The following is a 24,208-nucleotide window of genomic DNA, read 5'->3' as shown; positions in this document are numbered from 1 at the left end:
AGCCCCCTCTTCTCCCTATACCCCCCTCTTCTCCCTATACCCCCCTCTTCTCCCTATACCCCCCCCTCTTCTCCCTCCCCCCTCTTCTCCCTATAGCCCCCCCTCTTCTCCCTATACCCCCTCTTCTCCCTATACCCCCTCTTCTCCCTATACCCCCCTCTTCTCCCTATAGCCCCCCTCTTCTCCCTATAGCCCCCTCTTCTCCCTATAGCCCCCTCTTCTCCCTATAGCCCCCCTCTTCTCCCTATAACCCCCTCTTCTCCCTATACCCCCCCCTCTTCTCCCTATAGCCCCACTCTTCTCCCTATAGCCCCCCTCTTCTCCCTATAGCCCCCTCTTCTCCCTATACCCCCCTCTTCTCCCTATACCCCACTCTTCTCCCTATAGCCCCCTCTTCTCCCTATAGCCCCACTCTTCTCCCTATACCCCCCCCCTCTTCTCCCTATACCCCCTCTTCTCCCTATAACCCCCTCTTCTCCCTATACCCCCCTCTTCTCCCTATAGCCCCACTCTTCTCCCTATAGCCCCCTCTTCTCCCTATAGCCCCCCTCTTCTCCCTATAACCCCCTCTTCTCCCTATAACCCCCTCTTCTCCCTATAGCCCCCTCTTCTCCCTATAGCCCCCTCTTCTCCCTATAGCCCCACTCTTCTCCCTATAGCCCCCCTCTTCTCCCTATAGCCCCCCTCTTCTCCCTATACCCCCCCCCTCTTCTCCCTATAGCCCCCTCTTCTCCCTATAGCCCCACTCTTCTCCCTATAGCCCCACTCTTCTCCCTATAGCCACATTCTTCTCCCTATAGCCCCCTCTCTTCTCCCTATAGCCCCACTCTTCTCCCTATACCCCCCCTCTTCTCCCTATAGCCCCACTCTTCTCCCTATAGCCCCACTCTTCTCCCTATAGCCCCACTCTTCTCCCTATAGCCCCACTCTTCTCCCTATAGCCCCACTCTTCTCCCTATAGCCCCACTCTTCTCCCTATAGCCCCCCTCTCTTCTCCCTATAGCCCCACTCTTCTCCCTATACCCCCCCCCCTCTTCTCCCTATAGCCCCACTCTTCTCCCTATAGCCCCCCTCTTCTCCCTATAGCCCCACTCTTCTCCCTATAGCCACACTCTTCTCCCTATAGCCCCCTCTCTTCTCCCTATAGCCCCACTCTTCTCCCTATTCCCCCCCCTCTTCTCCCTATAGCCCCACTCTTCTCCCTATAACCCCACTCTTCTCCCTATAGCCCCACTCTTCTCCCTATAGCCCCACTCTTCTCCCTATAGCCCCACTCTTCTCCCTATAGCCCCACTCTTCTCCCTATAGCCCCACTCTTCTCCCTATAGCCCCACTCTTCTCCCTATAGACCCCCTTTTCTCCCTATAGCCCCACTCTTCTCCCTATAGCCCCACTCTTCTCCCTATAGCCCCACTCTTCTCCCTATAGCCCCCCTTTTCTCCCTATAGCCCCACTCTTCTCCCTATAGCCCCACTCCTCTCCCTATACCCCCTCTTCTCCCTATAGCCCCACTCTTCTCCCTATAGCCCCACTCTTCTCCCTATAGCCCCACTCTTCTCCCTATAGCCCCCTCTTCTCCCTATAGCCCCACTCTTCTCCCTATAGCCCCACTCTTCTCCCTATAGCCCCACTCTTCTCCCTATACCCCCCCCTCTTCTCCCTATAGCCCCACTCTTCTCCCTATAGCCCCCTCTTCTCCCTATAGCCCCCTCTTCTCCCTATAGCCCCACTCTTCTCCCTATACCCCCCCCTCTTCTCCCTATAGCCCCACTCTTCTCCCTATAGCCCCACTCTTCTCCCTATAGCCCCACTCTTCTCCCTATAGCCCCCTTTTCTCCCTATAGCCCCACTCTTCTCCCTATAGCCCCACTCTTCTCCCTATAGCCCCCCTTTTCTCCCTATAGCCCCCTCTTCCCCCTATAGCCCCACTCTTCTCCCTATACCCCCCCTCTTCTCCCTATAGCCCCACTCTTCTCCCTATAGCCCCACTCTTCTCCCTATAGCCCCACTCTTCTCCCTATAGCCCCCTCTTCTCCCTATAGCCCCACTCTTCTCCCTATAGCCCCACTCTTCTCCCTATAGCCCCACTCTTCTCCCTATAGCCCCACTCTTCTCCCTATAGCCCCACTCTTCTCCCTATAGCCCCACTCTTCTCCCTATAACCCCCTATTCTCCCTATAGCCCCACTCTTCTCCCTATAGCCCCCTCTTCTCCCTATAGCCCCACTCTTCTCCCTATAGCCCCACTCTTCTCCCTATAGCCCCACTCTTCTCCCTATAGCCCCACTCTTCTCCCTATAACCCCCTATTCTCCCTATAGCCCCACTCTTCTCCCTATAGCCCCCTCTTCTCCCTATAGCCCCACTCTTCTCCCTATAGCCCCACTCTTCTCCCTATACCCCCCTCTTCTCCCTATAGCCCCACTCTTCTCCCTATAACCCCTATTCTCCCTATAGCCCCACTCTTCTCCCTATAGCCCCACTCTTCTCCCTATACCCCCTCTTCTCCCTATAGCCCCACTCTTCTCCCTATAGCCCCACTCTTCTCCCTATACCCCCCCCTCTTCTCCCTATAGCCCCACTCTTCTCCCTATAGCCCCACTCTTCTCCCTATAACCCCCTATTCTCCCTATAGCCCCACTCTTCTCCCTATAGCCCCACTCTTCTCCCTATAGCCCCACTCTTCTCCCTATAGCCCCACTCTTCTCCCTATAGCCCCACTCTTCTCCCTATAGCCCCCTCTTCTCCCTATACCCCCCCCTCTTCTGCCTATAGCCCCACTCTTCTCCCTATAGCCCCACTCTTCTCCCTATAACCCCCTCTTCTCCCTATAGCCCCACTCTTCTCCCTATAGCCCCACTCTTCTCCCTATAACCCACTCTTCTCCCTATAGCCCCACTCTTCTCCCTATAGCCCCACTCTTCTCCCTATAGCCCCACTCTTCTCCCTATACCCCCCCTCTTCTCCCTATAGCCCCACTCTTCTCCCTACAGCCCCCCTCTTCTCCCTATAGCCCCACTCTTCTCCCTATAACCCCCTATTCTCCCTATAGCCCCCCTCTTCTCCCTATAACCCCCTATTCTCCCTATAGCCCCACTCTTCTCCCTATAGCCCCACTCTTCTCCCTATACCCCCCCTTCTCCCTATAGCCCCACTCTTCTCCCTATAGCCCCCTCTTCTCCCTATAGCCCCCCTCTTCTCCCTATAGCCCCACTCTTCTCCCTATAACCCCCTATTCTCCCTATAGCCCCACTCTTCTCCCTATAGCCCCACTCTTCTCCCTATAACCCCACTCTTCTCCCTATAGCCCCACTCTTCTCCCTATAACCCCCTATTCTCCCTATAGCCCCACTCTTCTCCCTATAGCCCCACTCTTCTCCCTATAACCCCCTATTCTCCCTATAGCCCCCTCTTCTCCCTATAGCCCCACTCTTCTCCCTATAGCCCCACTCTTCTCCCTATAGCCCCACTCTTCTCCCTATAGCCCCACTCTTCTCCCTATACCCCCCACTCTTCTCCCTATAGCCCCACTCTTCTCCCTATAGCCCCACTCTTCTCCCTATAGCCCCACTCTTCTCCCTATAGCCCCCCTTTCTCCCTTAAGCCCCCTTCTTCTCTCTATATCCCCCTCTTCTCTCTATAGCCCCCATCTTCTCTCTATAGCCCCCCTTTTCTCTCTATAGCTCCCCTTTTCTCTCTATAGCTCCCCTTTTCTCAATTAAATTCAATTCAATGTGCTTTATTGGCATGGGAAACATATGTTAACATTGCCAAAGCAAGTGAAGTAGAGAATATACAAAAATAAAATAAACATTTCAAATGAACAGTAAACATTACACCAAAATAATAAAGACATTACAAATGTCATAGTATGTCTATATACAGTGTTGTAATGATGTACAAATGGTTAAAGTACCAAAGGGAAAATAAATAATCAGAAATATGGGTTGTGTCAGGACCCGGTTTCGAACCTGGGTCTCCGGAGTGAGAAACAGTCACTTAACCAACTGAGCCACGAATAGACAGCAGAACCCAGAAGATGAGGCAGACACAGCAGTACTTAAGACGGTGTATTTAATAAAGAAAAAATCCTAAAATACAAAAAATGGCAAATCCAAAAGGTGGTAGGAAAAACACAAAAAGACCTCAAAAGAAAATCACCAAAAATAAACAAAAAAGAATACCACAAGAACTTCACCCGGAATCGACAAGAGCACACAGAACACTAGGGCAGGGTGCTAACATACAAACACAGAGCACAGAACTGAGGGAAACAAAGGGTTTAAATACAATCAGGGGAAACGAGACACAGGTGCAAATAATAATGGGGATCAAGGGAAAAACATAGGGACAAAAAGCACAATGGGGACATCTACTGACCAAAACCCGGAACAACCCTGGCCAAATCCTGACAGAATCCCCCCTAGGAACGGCTCCTGACGTTCCTACCAGCTCTCTCAGGGTGGAGGACCCTGAACTGACGAATGAGGTCAGGGTCCAGGATGTCTTTGGCAGGAACCCAGGAGCGCTCCTCAGGACCGTAGCCTTCCCAGTCCACCAGATACTGCCAGGACCGCTGCACCCGGCGGGAATCCAGTATCCGGTGGACGGTATAAGCCGGCTGGCCTCCAATGACACGAGGCGGAGGGGGAGGTCTGTCTGCCGGGACAAGGGGAGAAAAAACAACAGGTTTTAACAATGACACGTGAAATGTGGGATTAATCTTAAGGGATCTGGGTAAGTGTAGGCGATAAGAAACTGGGTTAACTCTCCTGGCAACCTTGAAGGGACCGATGTATTTTTGGGACAGCTTGCGAGACTCCACCCGTAGAGGTAAGTCTCTTGTGGAAAGCCAGACTCTCTGGCCGGGGCGCAGGGTAGGCCCGGGAACAATGGAGGAGCATAGCCAAACTGACACTCGTGCGGGGACATACCAGTGGAGGAGGAGCGCAAGGTGTTGTGCGCGTATTCGGCCCAAACAATAAAGGATGACCATGTGGACAGGTTGTCACCAGTCATACATCGGAGGGTGGTTTCCAGCTCTTGATTCATCCTCTCTGTTTGGCCGTTGGACTCCGGATGGTACCCTGAAGATAGACTGGCAGAAGCCCCCATGAGTTGGCAGAAGGCCTTCCAAAACCTTGAGGCGAACTGGGGACCTCTGTCAGAAACCACATCTTGAGGAATGCCGAAGACTCGGAACACATGATTAATTACCAACTCAGCCGTTTCCTTGGCAGAAGGTAACTTAGTCAGAGGGACGAACCTGGCCGCCTTTGAAAACCTGTCGATTATGACTAGGATAGTAGTATTGCCATGGGATGGAGGAAGTCCAGTAATAAAGTCCAATGAGATATGGGACCAGGGTCTGTGGGGAACAGGTAAAGGGTGAAGGAGTCCTTGAGGGCGGAGGTGAGAAGATTTGCCCTGGCAGCACACGGGGCAGGCATTGACGAAAGTGGCAACGTCTTCTCTTATGGTAGGCCACCAGAACTTACGCTGGATGAACTCCAAGGTGCGACCTACGCCCGGATGACAGGTGAGGCGAGAGGAGTGCCCCCACAGAAGGACCTGAGTCCTCACTGCCTTGGGGACAAACAACCGATTGGCAGGGCCTCCTTTAGGGTCCGGTTCGCTAGCTTGAGCACGTCTCACGGTATCCTCAACTTGCCACGAGATCGGAGCCACAATCTTAGCAGCAGGAAGGACAGGCATGTCCGTGTCATCTCGAATGGCAGGAGCGTAGACTCGGGACAGGGCATCCGGTTTGAGATTCTTCGACCCGGGCCGATAGGTGAGGATAAACTGGAATCGATTGAAGAAAAGAGACCATCTAGCTTGTCTAGAGTTCAATCGCTTCGCCTGCTGGATATACTCCAGATTTTTGTGGTCCGTAAGCACTTGAAACGGGTGAGAAGCCCCCTCGAGCCAGTGTCTCCATTCCTTCAATGCCATCTTAACCGCTAGGAGTTCACGATCCCCCACATCGTAGTTCCTCTCAGTCGGGGTAAGCCGGTGTGAGAAGAAAGCGCACGGATGAAGCTTCTTGTCTTCACCCCTCTGAGACAGGACAGCTCCAACACCAACCTCTGATGCGTCTACCTCCACCACAAATGGTTCATCCGTAGTCGGTAGTATCAGGATGGGAGCAGAGAGGACGCGCTGCTTGAGTCCTTGGAAGGCCGTCTCAGCTTCTCTTCCCCACACAAACCTTGCATTGCCACCTTTGGTTAAAGCTGAGAGAGGAGCTGCCACCAAACTGAAGTTCTTGATGAACTTGCGGTAAAAGTTTGTGAAGCCCAGGAAACGCTGAACATCCTTAACGGATTTGGGGGTGGGCCAATCCGCTACCGCCCCTACCTTCCTAGGGTCCATTTGGACTCGACCGGGTTCCACTACAAATCCCAGGAATTGTACTCGGGATGAATGGAATTCACATTTTTCCGGCTTAACGTACAGATGGCTGTCCAGGAGGCGTTTGAGTACTTGTCTGACATGCTTAGTGTGTTCTTGAAGGGAGCTCGAAAAGATGAGGATGTCATCCAAGTAAACGAACACAAATATGTTAAGCATATCCCTAAGCACATCGTTTATGAGCGCTTGGAACACCGCTGGGGCGTTGGTCAGGCCGAAGGGCATCACCAAGTATTCATAGTGACCAGTAGGCGTGTTGAAAGCGGTCTTCCACTCGTCACCAGGTCTGATCCGCACAAGATGGTATGCGTTCCGCAGGTCAAGCTTAGTGAAAACAACTGCTTCCTGGAGCAGCTCGAAGGCTGTGGCCATAAGGGGTAGCGGGTAACGGTTACGGACGGTTATGTCATTGAGTCCCCGGTAGTCGATGCAAGGACGTAATCCACCATCTTTCTTGGCCACAAAGAAAAACCCTGCTCCCGCCGGGGAGGTTGATGGACGCATGAGGCCTGCTTCCAGAGAGTCCTTGATGTAGGTATCCATAGCAGCTCGTTCGGGTGGAGATAGGGAAAAGATCCGACCCCTGGGGGGCAAGTGCCCGGAAACAGGTCGATGGGGCAATCGTAAGATCTATGGGGTGGTAGCATGGTGGCCCTCTGTTTGCTAAACACCAGTTTGAGGTCATGGTAACACTCGGGAACTCGGGTCAGGTCGATGGATTCTAAAGACTCGGGAGTAGAACTCGGGAATTCTGGAAAATACAAGTAGCTTGGCACGTAGGACCCCACTGCTTGATAGTGCCCACAGACCAGTCGATGTGAGGGTTATGGCTGTGAAGCCAGGGGTATCCAAGGACGAGAGGGAACTCGGAACAGGAGATCAAATGAAAGTTCATCAATTCCTGGTGTTGTGAAACTGAAAGTCTCAAGGAGGTAGTGACATGAGTGACAAGTCCAGATCCCAAAGGGCTTCCATCCAATGTAGTAACCCTCATGGGGTCACTTAGAGGTTCAGAGGGAACGCCATTCTCCTTCGCCCAGACACCATCCATGAAGTTACCTGCGGCTCCAGAGTCTACCAAGGCTTGAAGGTGAAGCTTGTGGTTGTCCCAGGAGAGGGTGACTGGAATGAGCAGACGGGAGTTGGACGGATGGGAGGAGGTTATGTTTCCCGTTACAGTTCCCCCGGTCTGTAAGGGACAGAGCGTTTCCCTGGAGCCCGGGACACGTGGAACGGAAATGGCCCGGTTTGCCGCAATATAGACAGCGTCGCTCCCTCATCCGGCGGTCTCTCTCAGCCTGGGAGATGCGTCCAATCTGCATGGGTTCCGGTGGAGCCAGCGATGATAAAGGTGGGGACTCGGAGCTGGGACTGATAGGGGCTAGAGGTCTACGGTTGAGTTCTCTCTCTCTCAGACGCTGGTCAATGCGTGAGGCCAACTTGATCAGGGACTCGAGATTGTCCGGTGGTTCCCGAGTAGCCAGTTCATCTTGGATAGTGTCGGAAAGGCCTTTCAGAAAGCACACCGTGAGCGCCTCGTTGTTCCAACCACTCGCTGCTGCCACCGTGCGGAACTGGATGGCATAGTCCGTCACGCTGCGCCAACCTTGATGGAGAGTCAGGAGCTGTTTGGCTGAGTCAGAACCACTGCTTGGGCCTTGAAACACTCGTTTGAATTCCTCAGCAAAGGCAGAGTAGCTGGCACAGCAGGAACTATGGGCATCCCACACAGCAGTAGCCCAGGCCAGGGCTTTTTCCGACAGCAGCGTAATGATATATGCGATCTTAGACCGGTCGGTGGGAAACGACGAGGGTTGCAGCTCAAAGGAGAGAGAACATTGAGTGAGAAAGCCTTTACAAGCACTTGGATCACCTGAGAACCGTTGGGGAGGTGGAAGACGAGGTTCAGCCAGGGGTTAACTGCCATGGGTACGTGAACCTGAGGTACTGGGACGGAAACTGTTGCCGGGGTAAGTCGATCAGATATTTGCTTAATGGAAGTCAGCATCTCCGACAGAAGATGAGAATGTCTAGCCATTAAGGCCTCTTGCTGAACCAGGGCAGCTTCGTGGCGTTGGACAGTCTCCTGGTGGTGGGACAGCGTGGCAAAAAGGTCCTGGGAACTGGCTGCCTCTGGGTTCATTTTTGGCTCTGTGTTTCTGTCAGGACCCGGTTTCGAACCTGGGTCCCCGGAGTGAGAAACAGTCACTTAACCAACTGAGCCACGAATAGACAGCAGAACCCAGAAGATGAGGCAGACACAGCAGTACTTAAGACGGTGTATTTAATAAAGAAAAAAATCCTAAAATACAAAAAATGGCAAATCCAAAAGGTGGTAGGAAAAACACAAAAAGACCTCAAAAGAAAATCACCAAAAATAAACAAAAACAAAAAAGAATACCACAAGAACTTCACCCGGAATCGACAAGAGCACACAGAACACTAGGGCAGGGTGCTAACATACAAACACAGAGCACAGAACTGAGGGAAACAAAGGGTTTAAATACAATCAGGGTAAACGAGACACAGGTGCAAATAATAATGGGGATCAAGGGAAAAACATAGGGACAAAAAGCACAATGGGGACATCTACTGACCAAAACCCGGAACAACCCTGGCCAAATCCTGACAGGTTGTATTTACAATGGTGTTTGTTCTTCACTGGTTGCCCTTTTCTTGTGGCAACAGGTCACAAATCTTGCTGCTGTGATGGCACACTGTGGTAATTCTCCCAGTAGATATAGGAGTTTTCAAATTCTTTGTGGATCTGTGTAATCTGAGGGAAGTATGTGTTTCTAATATGGTCATACATTTGGCAGGAGGTTAGGAAGTGCTGCTCAGTTTCCACCTCATGTTGTGGGCCGTGTGCACATAGCCTGTCTTCTCTTGAGAGCCAGGTCTGCCTACGGCGGCCTTTCTCAATAGCAAGGTTATGCTCACTGAGTCTGTACAAAGTCAAAACTTTCCTTAAGTTTGGGTCAGTCACAGTGGTCAGGTATTTTGCCACTGTGTCCTCTCTGTTTAGGGCCAAATAGCATCCTAGTTTGCCTTGTTTGCAATGTGTCAAGTAATTGCTTTGGGGACTCTTCTCCAGGTTCATCTCTCTGTAGGTGATGGCTTTGTTATGGAAGGTTTGGGAATCACTTCCTTTTTGGTGGTTGTAGAATTTAAGGATTTTGATAATTAGCGGGTATCGGCCTAATTCTGCTCTGCGTGCATTATTTGGTGTTTTACGTTGTACACAGATGATATTTTTGCAGAATTCTGCATGCAGATTCTCAATTTGGTATTTGTCCCATTTGATGGATTATTGGTTGTTAAGCAGACCCCAGGCCTCACAACCATAAAGGGCACTGGGTTCTATAACTGATTCAATTACTTCTCTCTATAGACCCTCTCTTCTCTCTCTCTGTCTGTAGGGTTGTACTCAGTGATTTTAGAATCGTAATCAATACCTCTTGAACATAAGTGTGTATGAAGTGGCTTCACTCTAGGGAAATGTATGCCTGCCAGTAGGCCTTATACTAACCAGTCAGTAGGCCTGATACTAACCAGTCAGTAGGCCTTATACTAACCAGCCAGTAGGCCTTATACTAACCAGTCAGTTGGTCCTGATACTAACCAGCCAGTAGGCCTGATACTAACCAGCCAGTAGGCCTTATACTAACCAGCCAGTAGGCCTGATACTAACCAGTCAGTATACTAACCAGTCAGTAGGCCTAATACTGACCAGCCAATAGGCCTTATACTAACCAGTCAGTAGACCTGATACTAACCAGCCAGTAGGCCTTATACTAACCAGTCAGTAGGCCTGATACTAACCAGCCAGTAGGCCTTATACTAACCAGCCAGTAGGCCTGATACTAACCAGCCAGTAGGCCTGATACTAACCAGCCAGTAGGCCTGATACTAACCAGCCAGTAGGCCTTATACTAACCAGCCAGTAGGCCTGATACTAACCAGCCAGTAGGCCTGATACTAACCAGCCAGTAGGCCTTATACTAACCAGCCAGTAGGCCTGATACTAACCAGCCAGCAGGCCTTATACTAACCAGTCAGTAGGCCTGATACTAACCAGCCAGTAGGTCTTATACTAACCAGTCAGTAGGCCTGATACTAACCAGCCAGTAGGCCCTATACTAACCAGCCAGTAGGCCCTATACTAACCAGCCAGTAGGCCTTATACTAACCAGACAGTAGGCCTGATTCTAACCAGTCAGTAGGCCTTATACTAACCAGACAGTAGGCCTGATACTAACCAGTCAGTAGGCCTGATACTAACCAGTCAGTAGGCCCTATACTAACTAGCCAGTAGGCCTTATACTAACCAGACAGTAGGCCCTATACTAACCAGTCAGTAGGTCTGATTCTAACCAGTCAGTAGGCCCTATACTAACCAGACAGTAGGCCTGATACTAACCAGTCAGTAGGCCTGATACTAACCAGACAGTAGGCCCTATACTAACCAGACAGTAGGCCTTATACTAACCAGTCAGTAGGCCTGATACTAACCAGTCAGTAGGTCTGATTCTAACCAGTCAGTAGGCCCTATACTAACCAGACAGTAGGCCTGATACTAACCAGTCAGTAGGTCTGATTCTAACCAGTCAGTAGATCTGATTCTAACCAGTCAGTAGGCCTGATACTAACCTGTGTAACTATAATTTGAATAATCTATGTAATTACACGTTAGCGTAGTAAGTACATGCCATTGTGTAGAAATGATCACTTTTATTCACATTTTGCATTTAGTTGGAAAGCAACATTTACGGTGGTACCAGTGGACTACGTAGCACAAGGTCGGTCTATTCCATGTAGTGAGTGTAATGCTCACAGGGCCACACTCTGTGACTGCTAGGCCTCTGCTGTGAGTCAATGTGCTCGTTCAAATTTACAGCCGACTTCAAAGACCAGTTGAGACAGACTGATCTACAATTACCTTACATCATAAATAACTACTCAATATTATTTGTAGATCTATCAGTCAGTCACAGTTTACTCATGATACATCACGGTTTTGAAGCTGTTGAATACAGCCAGTGTGTTGGATAACCTGAGTCATGTGGGGTCAGCAGCAGAACATGTCATAGCCCACATTTTCTGGCACACTTCTGCCAAATGCTTCCTGGTACCAAGTCCATCTGGGAGAGATGATGTCATAGCAGGAAGCACAGACCTTATCTGGCAAAGTCGAGCAGCTATAGACTGGTCAGCATCTATAATCTGAGAAAGGTTTACATAATATATTAGCTAAAGATAAGAATGTGTACAGGGTATGTGAACATGGGACTTTTAATATGTCCAAAGGTTTTTGTTCCAAAGTAATTAAACAGGGTTGTGTTGTTTGGAACACAGCTTTGAGTTTTAGGTCTGAAGTGGCAGAGATGGACGGTGTTACAACGACACAGGCTGGTGTGGAAGCATCCTGTTAGACCAGGGGATAGTGCTTGTAACACTCAAACAGTTCCCCATAGGCAACCCCCCGAAAAAGGCTGTGTTTTCCTCTTCCAATGGTTAATGATATTCACATGGCATCACTGCTCATGGTAATTCAACAGAGATAAGACCAGCCTGGTGAAACCATTCATTATTGTGTGTGTGTTTGCATTAGCATGTGTACCCAACATCTCTTTCTTCTCTTAATTCCTGGATGACGATAGGTCACAGAGTTCACATAGGAAATTTATCCAATCAGCCAATCGTATGCTTATCTCCTTATGGACTCTGGGAAACATGCAAATGAGAGGGTGATTTATTCACTGCAGATAATTCAGAGTTGGATGGACTGAAATGAAAACCTCTTTCTCCCCCTTTCCTTGTCTCTCTCTCTCCGGGAGTCTCAATGGGCAGGCAGACAATACCACATTCTCCTCTTGCTGTGAGAGAGTGTGTATGAATTAGTGTCAAGTTCATCATGGTTTTTTTTGTTGCATAGAGTTACATGAATTCAAATTCACATTCATAGCACAAGGTTTGTCTTACTGAGTAAGTTTCAAGATCCAGATTTTGATATAGCGTTGTGTGTGAATACGTCACTGTGAGACATCCATGTGCCTCTATAGCGCTGAAAGACAGACTGAAAGGATGAATGGCTTTTGTTGAAACGTCTAAGGTTGGACACACAAAGAGCAGGGTGCCGAGAGAGAGAGAGTCCCGAGCCCTATGGGGCAGGGAAGTGGAGCAGAGACAGAAATACTCAGCCATGGTTGCCTCTCCCTTCAGGCCAGCAGAGAGGAGGGGGGGGGGGGGGCAGGAACAAGAGACAGAGAAACATAACATACAGATTGAGTGACTCACACACACACACACACACACACACACACACACACACACACACACACACACACACACACACACACACACACACACACACACACACACACACACACACACACACACACACACACACACACACACACACACACACACACACACACGCCAAAGACACACACACTCTGTGACTCAAACTCAAAAAGCTTGCACACATATTTTTGGGGGACATATTAATCCCAAACATACACTCATAAACACACACCCATGCACAAAGACACACAGTATACATTCTATACTGTATGTATGCCAGTGATTGTGTTGAATGCTGTAGTTAATGAGTAGTGTTTATATCATGGCACAGCTGGCTCAGCTGCCATGGAGCCAACAGGGGGTCTCCTCTGCATATAGTCAGGCTTTGTTGGGTTGCTTTCTTTGTGTGTTTGTGGGCTTATGTATTCCTCATGTGTGTGTGTATCTACAGTATCTTGCAATAGTATTCAGATTTATTGTGCTAGAAAGTGGGATTAAAATGGATTTAATTGTAATTTTATTTATGTATTATATTAGGTTAAAATAAAAGTGTTCATTGTTCATCCAGAATTGTTAAAATTGTCATTATTACAACATTTTATTTACATTTTTCATTTGTAGCACTGGTGCTCCCAACTTAAAAAAGTTAGGAACACAACATAAAATATAACCAGAAAATGTATTTTTAAAATCGATTGATTGTACCGTAAAAACACATATGTAAAACTGTAAAGACATTTGTTAATTATAAAAAGCTTTAATGTTGATACAAATACCTGTAATTGAAATAAAACAATTAATTTGTAGAATGTTAGTGCTTTTACATAATGTAGAAACCTATTTTCCTATTGAGATACACTGAAAATTGTGCACTGTCCTTTTAAGAACATGAAGTTTGTGAGAATGACATGCAAAAGATCAGTCATAAAACCCGCCTTTACTCGATCCCAGGCTGTGTCACAAATGACCTTGACCTGCAGTCCCATAGTGCAACGCACAGTTGGCCCAGCGTCATCCGGATTAGGGGAGGGGTTAGCAAGTGGGGGCTTTACTTGGTTCATCTCGCCCCAGCGACTCCTAGTTCCGGGCCAGGCTGACATCGGTCATCAGTTGAACGGTGTTTCCTCTGACGCAATGGTGCGGATGGCTTCCGGGTTAAGTGGGCGGGTGTTAAGAAGCGCTGCTTGGCGGGTCATGTTTCAGAGGACGCATCACTCGACCTTCACCTCTCCCTAGCCCGTTGGGGGAGTTGCAGCGATGAGACAAGACCGTAATTGGATATCATGAAATTGGGGAGCAAAAAGGGGTAAACATCCCCCCCCCCAAAAAAATATTTTTTTAAAGCAGGAAGTACCAGTGACTCGCTCAATATGGAAGTGGTCAGATGACACAGATGCTAAGCTACAGGACTGTTTTGTTAGCACAGAATGGTGTTCCGGGATGTTCCGAGATTCTTCTGATGGCATTGAGGAGTACACCACAACAGTCACAGTGACCATACAGTGAGAGAAAAAGGTATTTGATCCCTTGCTGATTTTGTACGTTTGCCCCCTGACAAAGAAATGATCAGTCTATAATTTTAATGGTAGGTTTATTTGAACAGTGAGAGACAGAATAACAACAAAAGAATACAGAAAAAAGCATGTCAAAAATGTTATAAATTGATTTCCATTTTAATGAGAGATATAAGTATTTGACCCCTCTGCAAAACATGACTTGGTGGCAAAACCCTTGTTGGCAATCCCAGAGGTCAGACCATTCTTGTAGTTGGCCACCAGGTTTGCAAACATCTCAGGAGGGATTTTGTCCCACTCCTCTTTGCAGATCTTCTCCAAGTCATTAAGGTTTCGAGGCTGACGTTTGGCAACTCGAACCTTCACCTCCCTCCACAGATGTTCTATGGGATTAAGGTCTGGAGACTGGCTAGGCCAATCCAGGACCTTAATGTGCTTCTTCTTGTGCCACTCCCTTGTTTCCTTGGCCGTGTGTTTTGGGTCATTGTCATGCTGGAATACCCATCCACGACCCATTTTCAATGCCCTGGCTGAGGGAAGGAGGTTCTCACCCAAGATTTGACGATACATGGCCCCGTCCATCGTCCCTTTGATGCGGTGAAGTTGTCCTGTCCCCTTAGCAGAAAAACACCCCCAAAGCATCATTTTTCCACCTCCATGTTTGAAGTTGGGGATGGTGTTCTTGGTGTCATAGGCAGCATTCCTCCTCCTCCAAACACGGCGAGTTGAGTTGATGCCAAATAGCTCCATTTTGGTCTCATCTGACCACAACACTTTCACCCAGTTGTCCTCAGAATCATTCAGATGTTCATTGGCAAACTTCAGACGGGCATGTATATGTGCTTTCTTGAGCAGGGGGACCTTGCGGGCGCTGCAAGATTTCAGTCCTTCATGGCGTAGTGTGTTACCAATTGTTTTCTTGGTGACTATGGTCCCAGCTGCCTCGAGATCATTGACAAGATCCTCCCGTGTAGTTCTGGGTTGATTCCTCACCGTTCTCATGATCATTGCAACTCCACAAGGTGAGATCTTGCATGGAGCCCCAGGCCGAGGGAGATTGACAGTTATTTTGTGTTGCTTCCATTTGCGAATAATCGCATCAACTGTTGTCACCTTCTCACCAAGCTGCTTGGCGATGGACTTGTAGCCCATTACAGCCTTGTGTAGGTCTACAATCTTGTCCCTGACATCCTTGGAGAGCTCTTTGGTCTTGGCCATGGTGGAGAGTTTGGAATCTGATTGATTGATTGCTTCTGTGGACAGGTGTCTTTTATACAGGTAACAAACTGAGATTAGGAGCACTCCCTTTCAGAGTGTGCTCCTAATCTCAGCTCGTTACCTGTATAAACGACACCTGGGAGCCAGAAATCTTTCTGTTGAGAGGGGGTCAAATACTTATTTCCCCCATTAAAATGCAAATCAATTTATAACATTTTTGACATGCGTTTTTTTTATTTTTGTTGTTGTTATTCTGTCTCTGTTCAAATAAACCTACCATTAAAATTATAGACTGATCATTTCTTTGTCAGTGGGCAAACGTAAAAAATCAGCAGGGGATCAAATACTTTTTTCTCTCACTGTATGTGCATATTCCAACCAGAAGCCATGGATTACAGGCAACATCCGCACTGAGCTAAATGGTAAAGCTGCCTTTTTTCAAGGAGCAGGACACTAACCCGGACGCTTACAAGATATCCTGCTATGCCCTCTGACGAACCATCAAACAGGCAAAGCATCAATACAGGACTAAGATTGAATCCTATTACACCGGCTTTGACGCTCGTCGGGCTTGCAAAGTATTATGAACTACAAAATGAAGCCCAGCCAATAGCTGCCCAGTGACACGAGCCTACCAGACGAGCTAAATTACTTCTATGCACTTCAAGGCAAGCAATACTGAAGCATGCATAAGAGCACCAGCTGTTCCGGCCGACCTTGTGATCACGCTCTCCGTAGCCGATGTGAGTAAGACTTTTTAACAGGTCAAGATTCACAAGGCTGCAGGGCCAGAAAAATTACCAAGACGTGTACACAGAGCATGCGTTGACCAACTGGCAAGTGTGTTCACTGACAGTTTCAACCTGTCCCTGACCGAGTCTGTACTACCTACATGTTTCAAGCAGACTACCATAGTCCCTGTGCCCAAGAACGCAAAGGTAACCTGCCTAAATGACTACCGACCCTTAGCACTCATGTCTGTAGCCATGAAAGGTTCAAAGCTCACATCAACACCATCATCCCAGAAACCCTAGACCCACTTCAATTCGCATACCGCCCCAACAGATCCACAGATGATGCAATCTCTATTGCACTCCACACTGCCCTTTCACACCTGGACAACAGGAACATGTGAGAATGCTGTTAATTGACTACAGCTCAGCGTTCAACACCATAGTGCCCTCAAAGCTCATCACTAAGCTAAGGACGCTGGGACTAAACACCTCCCTATGCAACTGGATCCTGAACTTCCTGACAGCCCTCCCCCAGGTGGTAAGTGTTGGCAACAACACTGCTACGCTGATCCTCAATGCAGGGGCCCTCAGGGCGTGAGTGCTTAGTTCCCTCCTGTAATCCCTGTTCACCCATGATTCTAAAACCATCATTAAGGTTGCCGACGATACAACAGTGGTTGGCCTGATCACCGACAACGATGAGACAGCCTATAGGGAGGAGGTCAGAGACAGGACAACAACCTCTTCTTCAACATGATCAAGACAAAGGAGCTGATTGTGGACTACAGGAAAAGGAGGGCTGTGCACACCCCCAGTGTGACTGAAAAGATTTGGCTCAGGTCCTCAGAGATGGGTCCTCAGATCCTCAAAGGTTTCTACAGCTTTTACCATCAAGAGCATCCTGACTGGTTGCATCAACACCTGGTATGGAAACTGCTCGGCATACAGAGGGTAGTGAGTACGGCCCAGTACATCACCGGGACCAAGCTTCCTGTTATCCAGGACCTCTATACCAGGCGGTGTCAGAGGAAGGCCCTAAAAATGGTCATGTCTCCAGCCAACCTATACTGTTCTCTCTGCTACCACATTGCAAGTGGTACCGGAGCACCAAGTCGAGGTCCAAAAGGCTCCTTAACAGCTTGTACCCCTCATAAGAGTAAGACTGCTGAACAGCTAATCAAATGCCTACCCGCTGACCCGGACTATTTGCATTGATCCCCCCCATCTTTTTTTACGGTGCTGCTACTCGCTATTTATTATCTAGTCACTTTACCCCACCTACATCACCTTAATTACCTCAACTAACCTGTATATATCCTCATTATTGTTATTTTATTGTGTTACTTTTTTAAATGTATTTTTATTTCTGTAAAAAACAAGTCAATATTTATACTGCGCCGTTGGTTAAGGGCTTGTAAGTCAGCATTTCACTGTAAGGTCTACACCTGTTGTATTCAGCATTTCACTGTAAGGTCTACTACACCTGTTGTATTCAGCATTTCACTGTAAGGTCTACTACACCTGTTGTATTCAGCATTTCACTGTAAGGTCTACGACACATGTTGTATTCAGCATTTCACTGTAAGGTCTACTACACCTGTTGTATTCAGCATTTCACTGTGAGGTCTACTACACCTGTTGTAATTCAGCATTTCACTGTAAGGTCTACTGCACCTGTTGTATTCAGCATTTCACTGTAAGGTCTACTACACCTGTTGTATTCAGCATTTCACTGTAAGGTCTACACCTGGTGTATTCAGCATTTCACTGTAAGGTCTACTACACCTGGTGTATTCAGCATTTCACTGTAAGGTCTACTACACCTGTTGTATTCAGCATTTCACTGTAAGGTCTACTACACCTGTTGTATTCAGCATTTCACTGTGAGGTCTACTACACCTGTTGTATTCAGCATTTCACTGTAAGGTTTACTACACCTGTTGTATTCAGCATTTCACTGTAAGGTCTACTACACCTGTTGTATTCAGCATTTCACTGTAAGGTCTACTACACCTGTTGTATTCAGCATTTCACTGTAAGGTCTACTGCACCTGTTGTATTCAGCATTTCACTGTAAGGTCTACTACACCTGGTGTATTCAGCATTTCACTGTAAGGTCTACTACACCTGGTGTATTCAGCATTTCACTGTAAGGTCTACACCTGGTGTATTCAGCATTTCACTGTGAGGTCTACTACACCTGGTGTATTCAGCATTTCACTGTAAGGTGTACTACACCTGTTGTATTCAGCATTTCACTGTAAGGTCTACTACACCTGGTGTATTCAGAATTTCACTGTAAGGTTACTACACCTGATGTATTCAGCATTTCACTGTAAGGTCTACACCTGGTGTAGTCAGCATTTCACTGTAAGGTCTACAACACCTGTTGTATTCAGCATTTCACTGTAAGGTCTACACCTGGTGTATTCAGCATTTCACTGTAAGGTCTACTACACCTGTTGTATTCAGCATTTCACTGTAAGGTCTACACCTGGTGTAGTCAGCATTTCACTGTAAGGTCTACTACACCTGGTGTATTCAGCATTTCACTGTAAGGTCTACTACACCTGTTGTATTCAGCATTTCACTGTAAGGTCTACTACAACTGTTGTATTCATCATTTCACTGTAAGGTCTACTAAACCTGTTGTATTCAGCATTTCACTGTAAGGTCTACTACACCTGGTGTATTCAGCATTTCACTGTAAGGTCTACTGCACCTGTTGTATTCAGCATTTCACTGTAAGGTCTACTACACCTGTTGTATTCAGCATTTCACTGTAAGGACTACTACACCTGGTGTATTCAGCATTTCACTGTACGGTCTACTACACCTGTTGTATTCAGCATTTCACTGTAAGGTCTACTACACTTGTTGTATTCAGCATTTCACTGTAAGGTGTACTACACCTGTTGTATTCAGCATTTCACTGTAAGGTCTACTACACCTGTTGTATTCAGCATTTCACTGTAAGGTCTACTACACCTGTTGTATTCAGCATTTCACTGTAAGGTCTACTACACCTGGTGTATTCAGCATTTCACTGTAAGGTCTACTACACCTGTTGTATTCAGCATTTCACTGTAAGGTCTACTACACCTGTTGTATTCAGCATTTCACTGTAAGGTCTACTACACCTGTTGTATTCAGCATTTCACTGTAAGGTCTACTACACCTGTTTTATTCAGCATTTCACTGTAAGGTCTACTACACCTGGCGTATTCAGCATTTCACTGTAAGGTCTACTACACCTGGCGTATTCAGCATTTCACTGTAAGGTCTACTACACCTGTTGTATTCAGCATTTCACTGTAAGGTCTACTACACCTGTTGTATTCAGCATTTCACTGTAAGGTCTACTACACCTGTTGTATTCAGCATTTCACTGTAAGGTCTACTACACCTGTTGTATTCAGCATTTCACTGTAAGGTCTACTACACCTGGTGTATTCAGCATTTCACTGTAAGGTCTACTACACCTGGTGTATTCAGCATTTCACTGTAAGGTCTACTACACCTGGTGTATTCAGCATTTCACTGTAAGGTCTACTACACCTGTTGTATTCAGCATTTCACTGTAAGGTCTACTACACCTGGTGTATTCAGCATTTCACTGTAAGGTCTACGACACCTGGTGTATTCAGCATTTCACTGTAAGGTCTACTACACCTGGTGTATTTGGCGCATGTGACAAATAACGGCCCGCGAGTAGTTTTAGAATGGCCAGCGACATGCTTTATGAAGGTAAAATGCGACCCCCCCCCCCAATCCACCATGGGAAGAGAAACAGTGCTCTGGTAAGATGGGATCTTTTGAACAGTTTCGAGCTAGAATCAAGCACTTTCTGCTGTAGTAATGAGGCTTCTGGTGCAGCCATGAGGTGAATGAATCTGCGCTCGGGATCAATGGTGCAGCAAAACATCACAACAACAATTATTATCTGGGGGAGTTATTTTCCCAGGGTGCACTGGTGCTCCTACATGAAAACTCCAAAATGGTTGCACTTTAGAACTCTGAATACAGTGCAGGTCCCGTATGAGAATCTGAATGTATTATTAATGATGATGATGGTGAAGACGATGACTTCAAGTAGATTTGAGGATTGAATGTGTTATCATTGTGTCTCTCCCCACCAGGCCGTGGGCCCCTGGCTGTGTGAGATGGACAGGATGAAGATCATCAAACGGAGGCTGTCCATGTCCCTCCGCAGCACCCGGCCCGTAGACGACTCCCTGTCTGAACTGGCCGAGCAGATGACTCTGGACGAGCCCTCTGCAGCCAGAGAAAACGGTGAGACACACACACACACGAACGCGCGCACATGCACACACGCACGCACACACACACATGCACGCACACACACACACACAAATAAATAGACTAATATGCACAAAGGGGACATAAACCGACAAAATTGTGAACAATCCTGCATGTTTGGCAGAGATGGAACGGACTGCACTACACCCTAACACCTTCCTCAACCTCACCCTCATCTTCATCGTCATCATCCTCACTGTGCATTGTGTGGAGTGGTGTGGAGTGGTGAGGGGAGGGGGATGTATTGGAAGCCAGTCATTGCTATCTGACCAGTGTACTCCTAGTTAGGAGCATTTACAGTACAGTGGTGGTGATTGCTTTGTGTTACAGTGATACATGCAGCTCATCAGTCAGTCAGGCTGAGCAGATTGTACTGTATTGATAAGGACTCCTCCCTGCAGACTGCCTCTGTCTGGCCCTATCCCATCCTGCAGGAGTCAGCACTCATCAAAGTGGAAGTAGGACAGTACTGCACTGAGCTGGGGTTGTGGTGTCTTATACCACCTGGTGGGGAGACAGCAGTACTGCAGGTCATTGCGGTCAGTGTTGTGGGCTGCTTCACCAGTGTGTGTGTGTGTGTGTGTGTGTGTGTGTGTGTGTGTGTGTGTCTCCTCACTACAGACCAAAAGCTGGTCAGAACACAGAGCATCAGCTGTTCCAGAGAGGGAGTATCGTTACAACACTGTATATAGACATAATATGACATTTGAAATGTCTTTATTCTTTTGGAGCTTCTGTGAGTGTAATGGGGAGGGGGGGGTCAGAAAAGGAGGAGGAAGGAGAAAGCAGCATGTCATTCATCTAGGATTTAGATTATTGTATTATTGGTACTCTCTCTCATACCCTAGCAGTAATGTTATTTAGGATGCAGTTTGGATGCTCCTCTGCCCAGACATCATATCTCTCTCTGCTGCTACCTTCTTCATTCCATAGCAGCACTACCTACATCACTTTCACTCCTATTTTTACCTCCCTCTCTCCTTCTCTCTCCCGTCCGTCTATATTATCCAGGGTTATGACAGTTAACTTCCCATGGGACATGAGACAGAGTGAGGGAGGGAAGTAATGATAAAATGAGAGGGTGGGTGTGAGAGAGCCCTCTCTCTCTTTCTCTCTCTCTCTCCCTCTCTCTCTCTCTCCCTCTCCCTCTGTCACTCAGTCACTCTCTCTCTCTTTCTCTCTTCCTCTTTCTCTCTCTCTCCCTCTTTCTCTCTCTCTCTCTCTCCCTCTCCCTCTCCCTCTCCCTCTCCCTCTGTCACTCAGTCACTCTCTCTCTATGTCACTCCCCTTCTCATTCTCTCTCTCTCTCTCTCTCTCTCTGTCTCTCTCTCTCTCGCCCTCTCTCTCTCTCTCTCTCTCTCTATCGCCCTCTCTCTCTGTCACTCCCCTTCTCATTCTCTCTCTCTCTCTCCCCCTCTCTCTCTCTCTCTCTCTCTCTCTCTCTCTCTCTCTCCCTCTCTCTTTCTTTATGTACCTGTCAACATGTTAGAAAGCTCTAACACTGAATCTGTTGTACATGTTCACCCAATCTGCCATGGTGTTAATTGGACTCACAGACAGTCTGAGTGCTCACCGCTCTAACGGCTGATCTGGGATGTGTTCTCTCGCCCTGCTGAATCAGGCTTCAGATCTGGCTCAGTGGAGTACAGGCTGTTCTAGGAGCAGTGATAACAGTGAATGCTTAGAGTCAGGGATAAATTGGGCCAATGCAGAGGGAAATCAAAGCCCTGGTTTAAGGGTATATTTAGGGGTTTAAGAAGCAGTGGAATTAGGGATGAATTGAAAAAGAGCAGACACCCACACAGTTCTTTTTTGTTGTTGTTAAGTTTTTTCATCTCCATCCTCATTGGTCATTGGTCCACCCACAGCATGATAAGTATATAGTTTTTAGTGCAATCTCTCAGCATTGATGTAGTGGTAAAGAAATAGGGGGGTAAACTCTGATCGCCGGTCGTGGTGAAAAGAGTAACACTCCCTATACTGTCAATGCATTGTTTCACAAAAGGTGGGTAAACTGTGTTTACTTGCGTTTACCCATCACTATATATCACTGGTTCCCAGTGGTCAGTTGGTTGATTGCCTCTGCCATTTCATCAATGGATGTCCCTCAGTCTGTCTCTGCCTGTCCCATCCCCTGCCTGTATTTGCTTGCTGTGTTCTTTGTCCCCTCTTCATCAGATTATACCTGTCACTGCCAATCTGTCTGTCCTGAGCAGTCCACACCTGTCTCCTTGAGGCCTCTCTTCCTCCATGCTCTGCCTGTCTCCGTGAGGCCTCTCTTCCTCCATGCTCTGCCTGTCTCCTTGAGGCCTCTCTTCCTCCATGCTCTGCCTGTCTCCTTGAGGCCTCTCTTCCTCCATGCTCTGCCTGTCTCCTTGAGGCCTCTCTTCCTCCATGCTCTGCCTGTCTCCTTGAGGCCTCTCTTCCTCCATGCTCTGCCTTTCTCCTTGAGACCTCTCTTCCTCCATGCTCTGCCTGTCTCCGTGAGGCCTCTCTTCCTCCATGCTCTGCCTGTCTCCTTGAGGCCTCTCTTCCTCCATGCTCTGCCTGTCTCCTTGAGGCCTCTCTTCCTTCATGCTCTGCCTATCTCCTTGGGGCCTCTCTTCCTCCATGCTCTGCCTGTCTCCTTGGGGCCTCTCTTCCTCCATGCTCTGCCTGTCTCCTTGAGGCCTCTCTTCCTCCATGCTCTGCCTGTCTCCTTGGGGCCTCTCTTCCTCCATGCTCTGCCTGTCTCCTTGAGGCCTCTCTTCCTCCATGCTCTGCCTGTCTCCTTGAGGCCTCTCTTGCTCCATGCTCTGCCTGTCTCCATATCTCTGCTGTCAGTCAGCTCCCTCTGCTAACATGACTACTGCTTCTGTCCATATCTCTGCTGTCAGTCAGCTCCCTCTGCTAACATGACTACTGCTTCTATCCATATCTCTGCTGTCAGCTCCCTCTGCTAACATGACTACTGCTTCTGTCCATATCTCTGCTGTCAGCTCCTTCTGCCTGGTCTTTATCTGTCCCCTCTTTTCTCCCTTTCTCTCCCTCTTCTCTCATTTTCTTCTTGTCCTCCTTCCTTCCTCCTCCCTCTCTCTCTACCCTTCCCTCTCTCCCTCCTCCCTCTCTCTCTACCCTTCCCTCTCTCCCTCCTCCCTCTCTCTCTACCCTTCCCTCTCTCCCTCCTCTCTCTACCCTTCCCTCTCTCCCTTCTCCCTCTCTCTCTACCCTTCCCTCTCTCCCTCCTCCCTCTCTCTCTCTACCCTTCCCTCTCTCCCTCCTCCCTCTCTCTCTACCCTTCCCTCTCTCCCTCCTCCCTCTCTCTCTACCCTTCCCTCTCTCCCTTCTCCCTCTCTCTCTACCCTTCCCTCTCCCCCTCCCCCTCTCTCTCTACCCTTCCCTCTCTCCCTCCTACCCCTCTCTCTACTCTTCTCTCTCTACCCTTCCCTCTCCCCCTCCTCCCTCTCTCTCTACCCTTCCCTCTCTCCCTCCTTCTCTCTCTCTACCCTTCCCTCTCTCCCTCCACCCTTCCCTCTTTCCCTCCTCCCTCTCCCTCCTCCCTTACCTCTCTCCCTCCTCCCTCTCCCTCCACCCTTCCCTCTTTCCCTCATCTCTCTCCCTCCTCCCTCCCCTCCTCCCTCCCCTCCTCCCTTACCTCTCTCCCTCCTCCCTCTCCCTCCACCCTTCCCTCTTTCCCTCCTCCCTCTCCCTCCTCCCTTACCTCTCTC

At 48.3% G+C, this 24,208-nt stretch overlaps 1 protein-coding gene across 5 annotated transcripts in view; it reads left to right on the top strand.

Annotated features, from left to right (window-relative positions):
- LOC135527865 (cyclin-dependent kinase 17-like) overlaps positions 1–24,208 on the top strand; it is a 116,154-nt gene that overhangs the window by 17,296 nt on the left and 74,650 nt on the right. For all 5 annotated transcript variants that reach the window (XM_064956481.1, XM_064956478.1, XM_064956479.1 and 2 more), the window contains exon 2: positions 20,321–20,474. In XM_064956481.1, the coding sequence (XP_064812553.1) occupies positions 20,345–20,474 (130 nt within the window). In that variant the 5' untranslated portion in view covers positions 20,321–20,344. The remainder of the gene's footprint in view (positions 1–20,320; positions 20,475–24,208) is intronic.

Source organism: Oncorhynchus masou, chromosome 33 (genome assembly GCF_036934945.1).
Source record: "Oncorhynchus masou masou isolate Uvic2021 chromosome 33, UVic_Omas_1.1, whole genome shotgun sequence".
In the NCBI taxonomy this organism is placed as follows: domain Eukaryota; kingdom Metazoa; phylum Chordata; class Actinopteri; order Salmoniformes; family Salmonidae; genus Oncorhynchus; species Oncorhynchus masou.
This window is presented reverse-complemented; position numbering and strand designations above follow the sequence as displayed.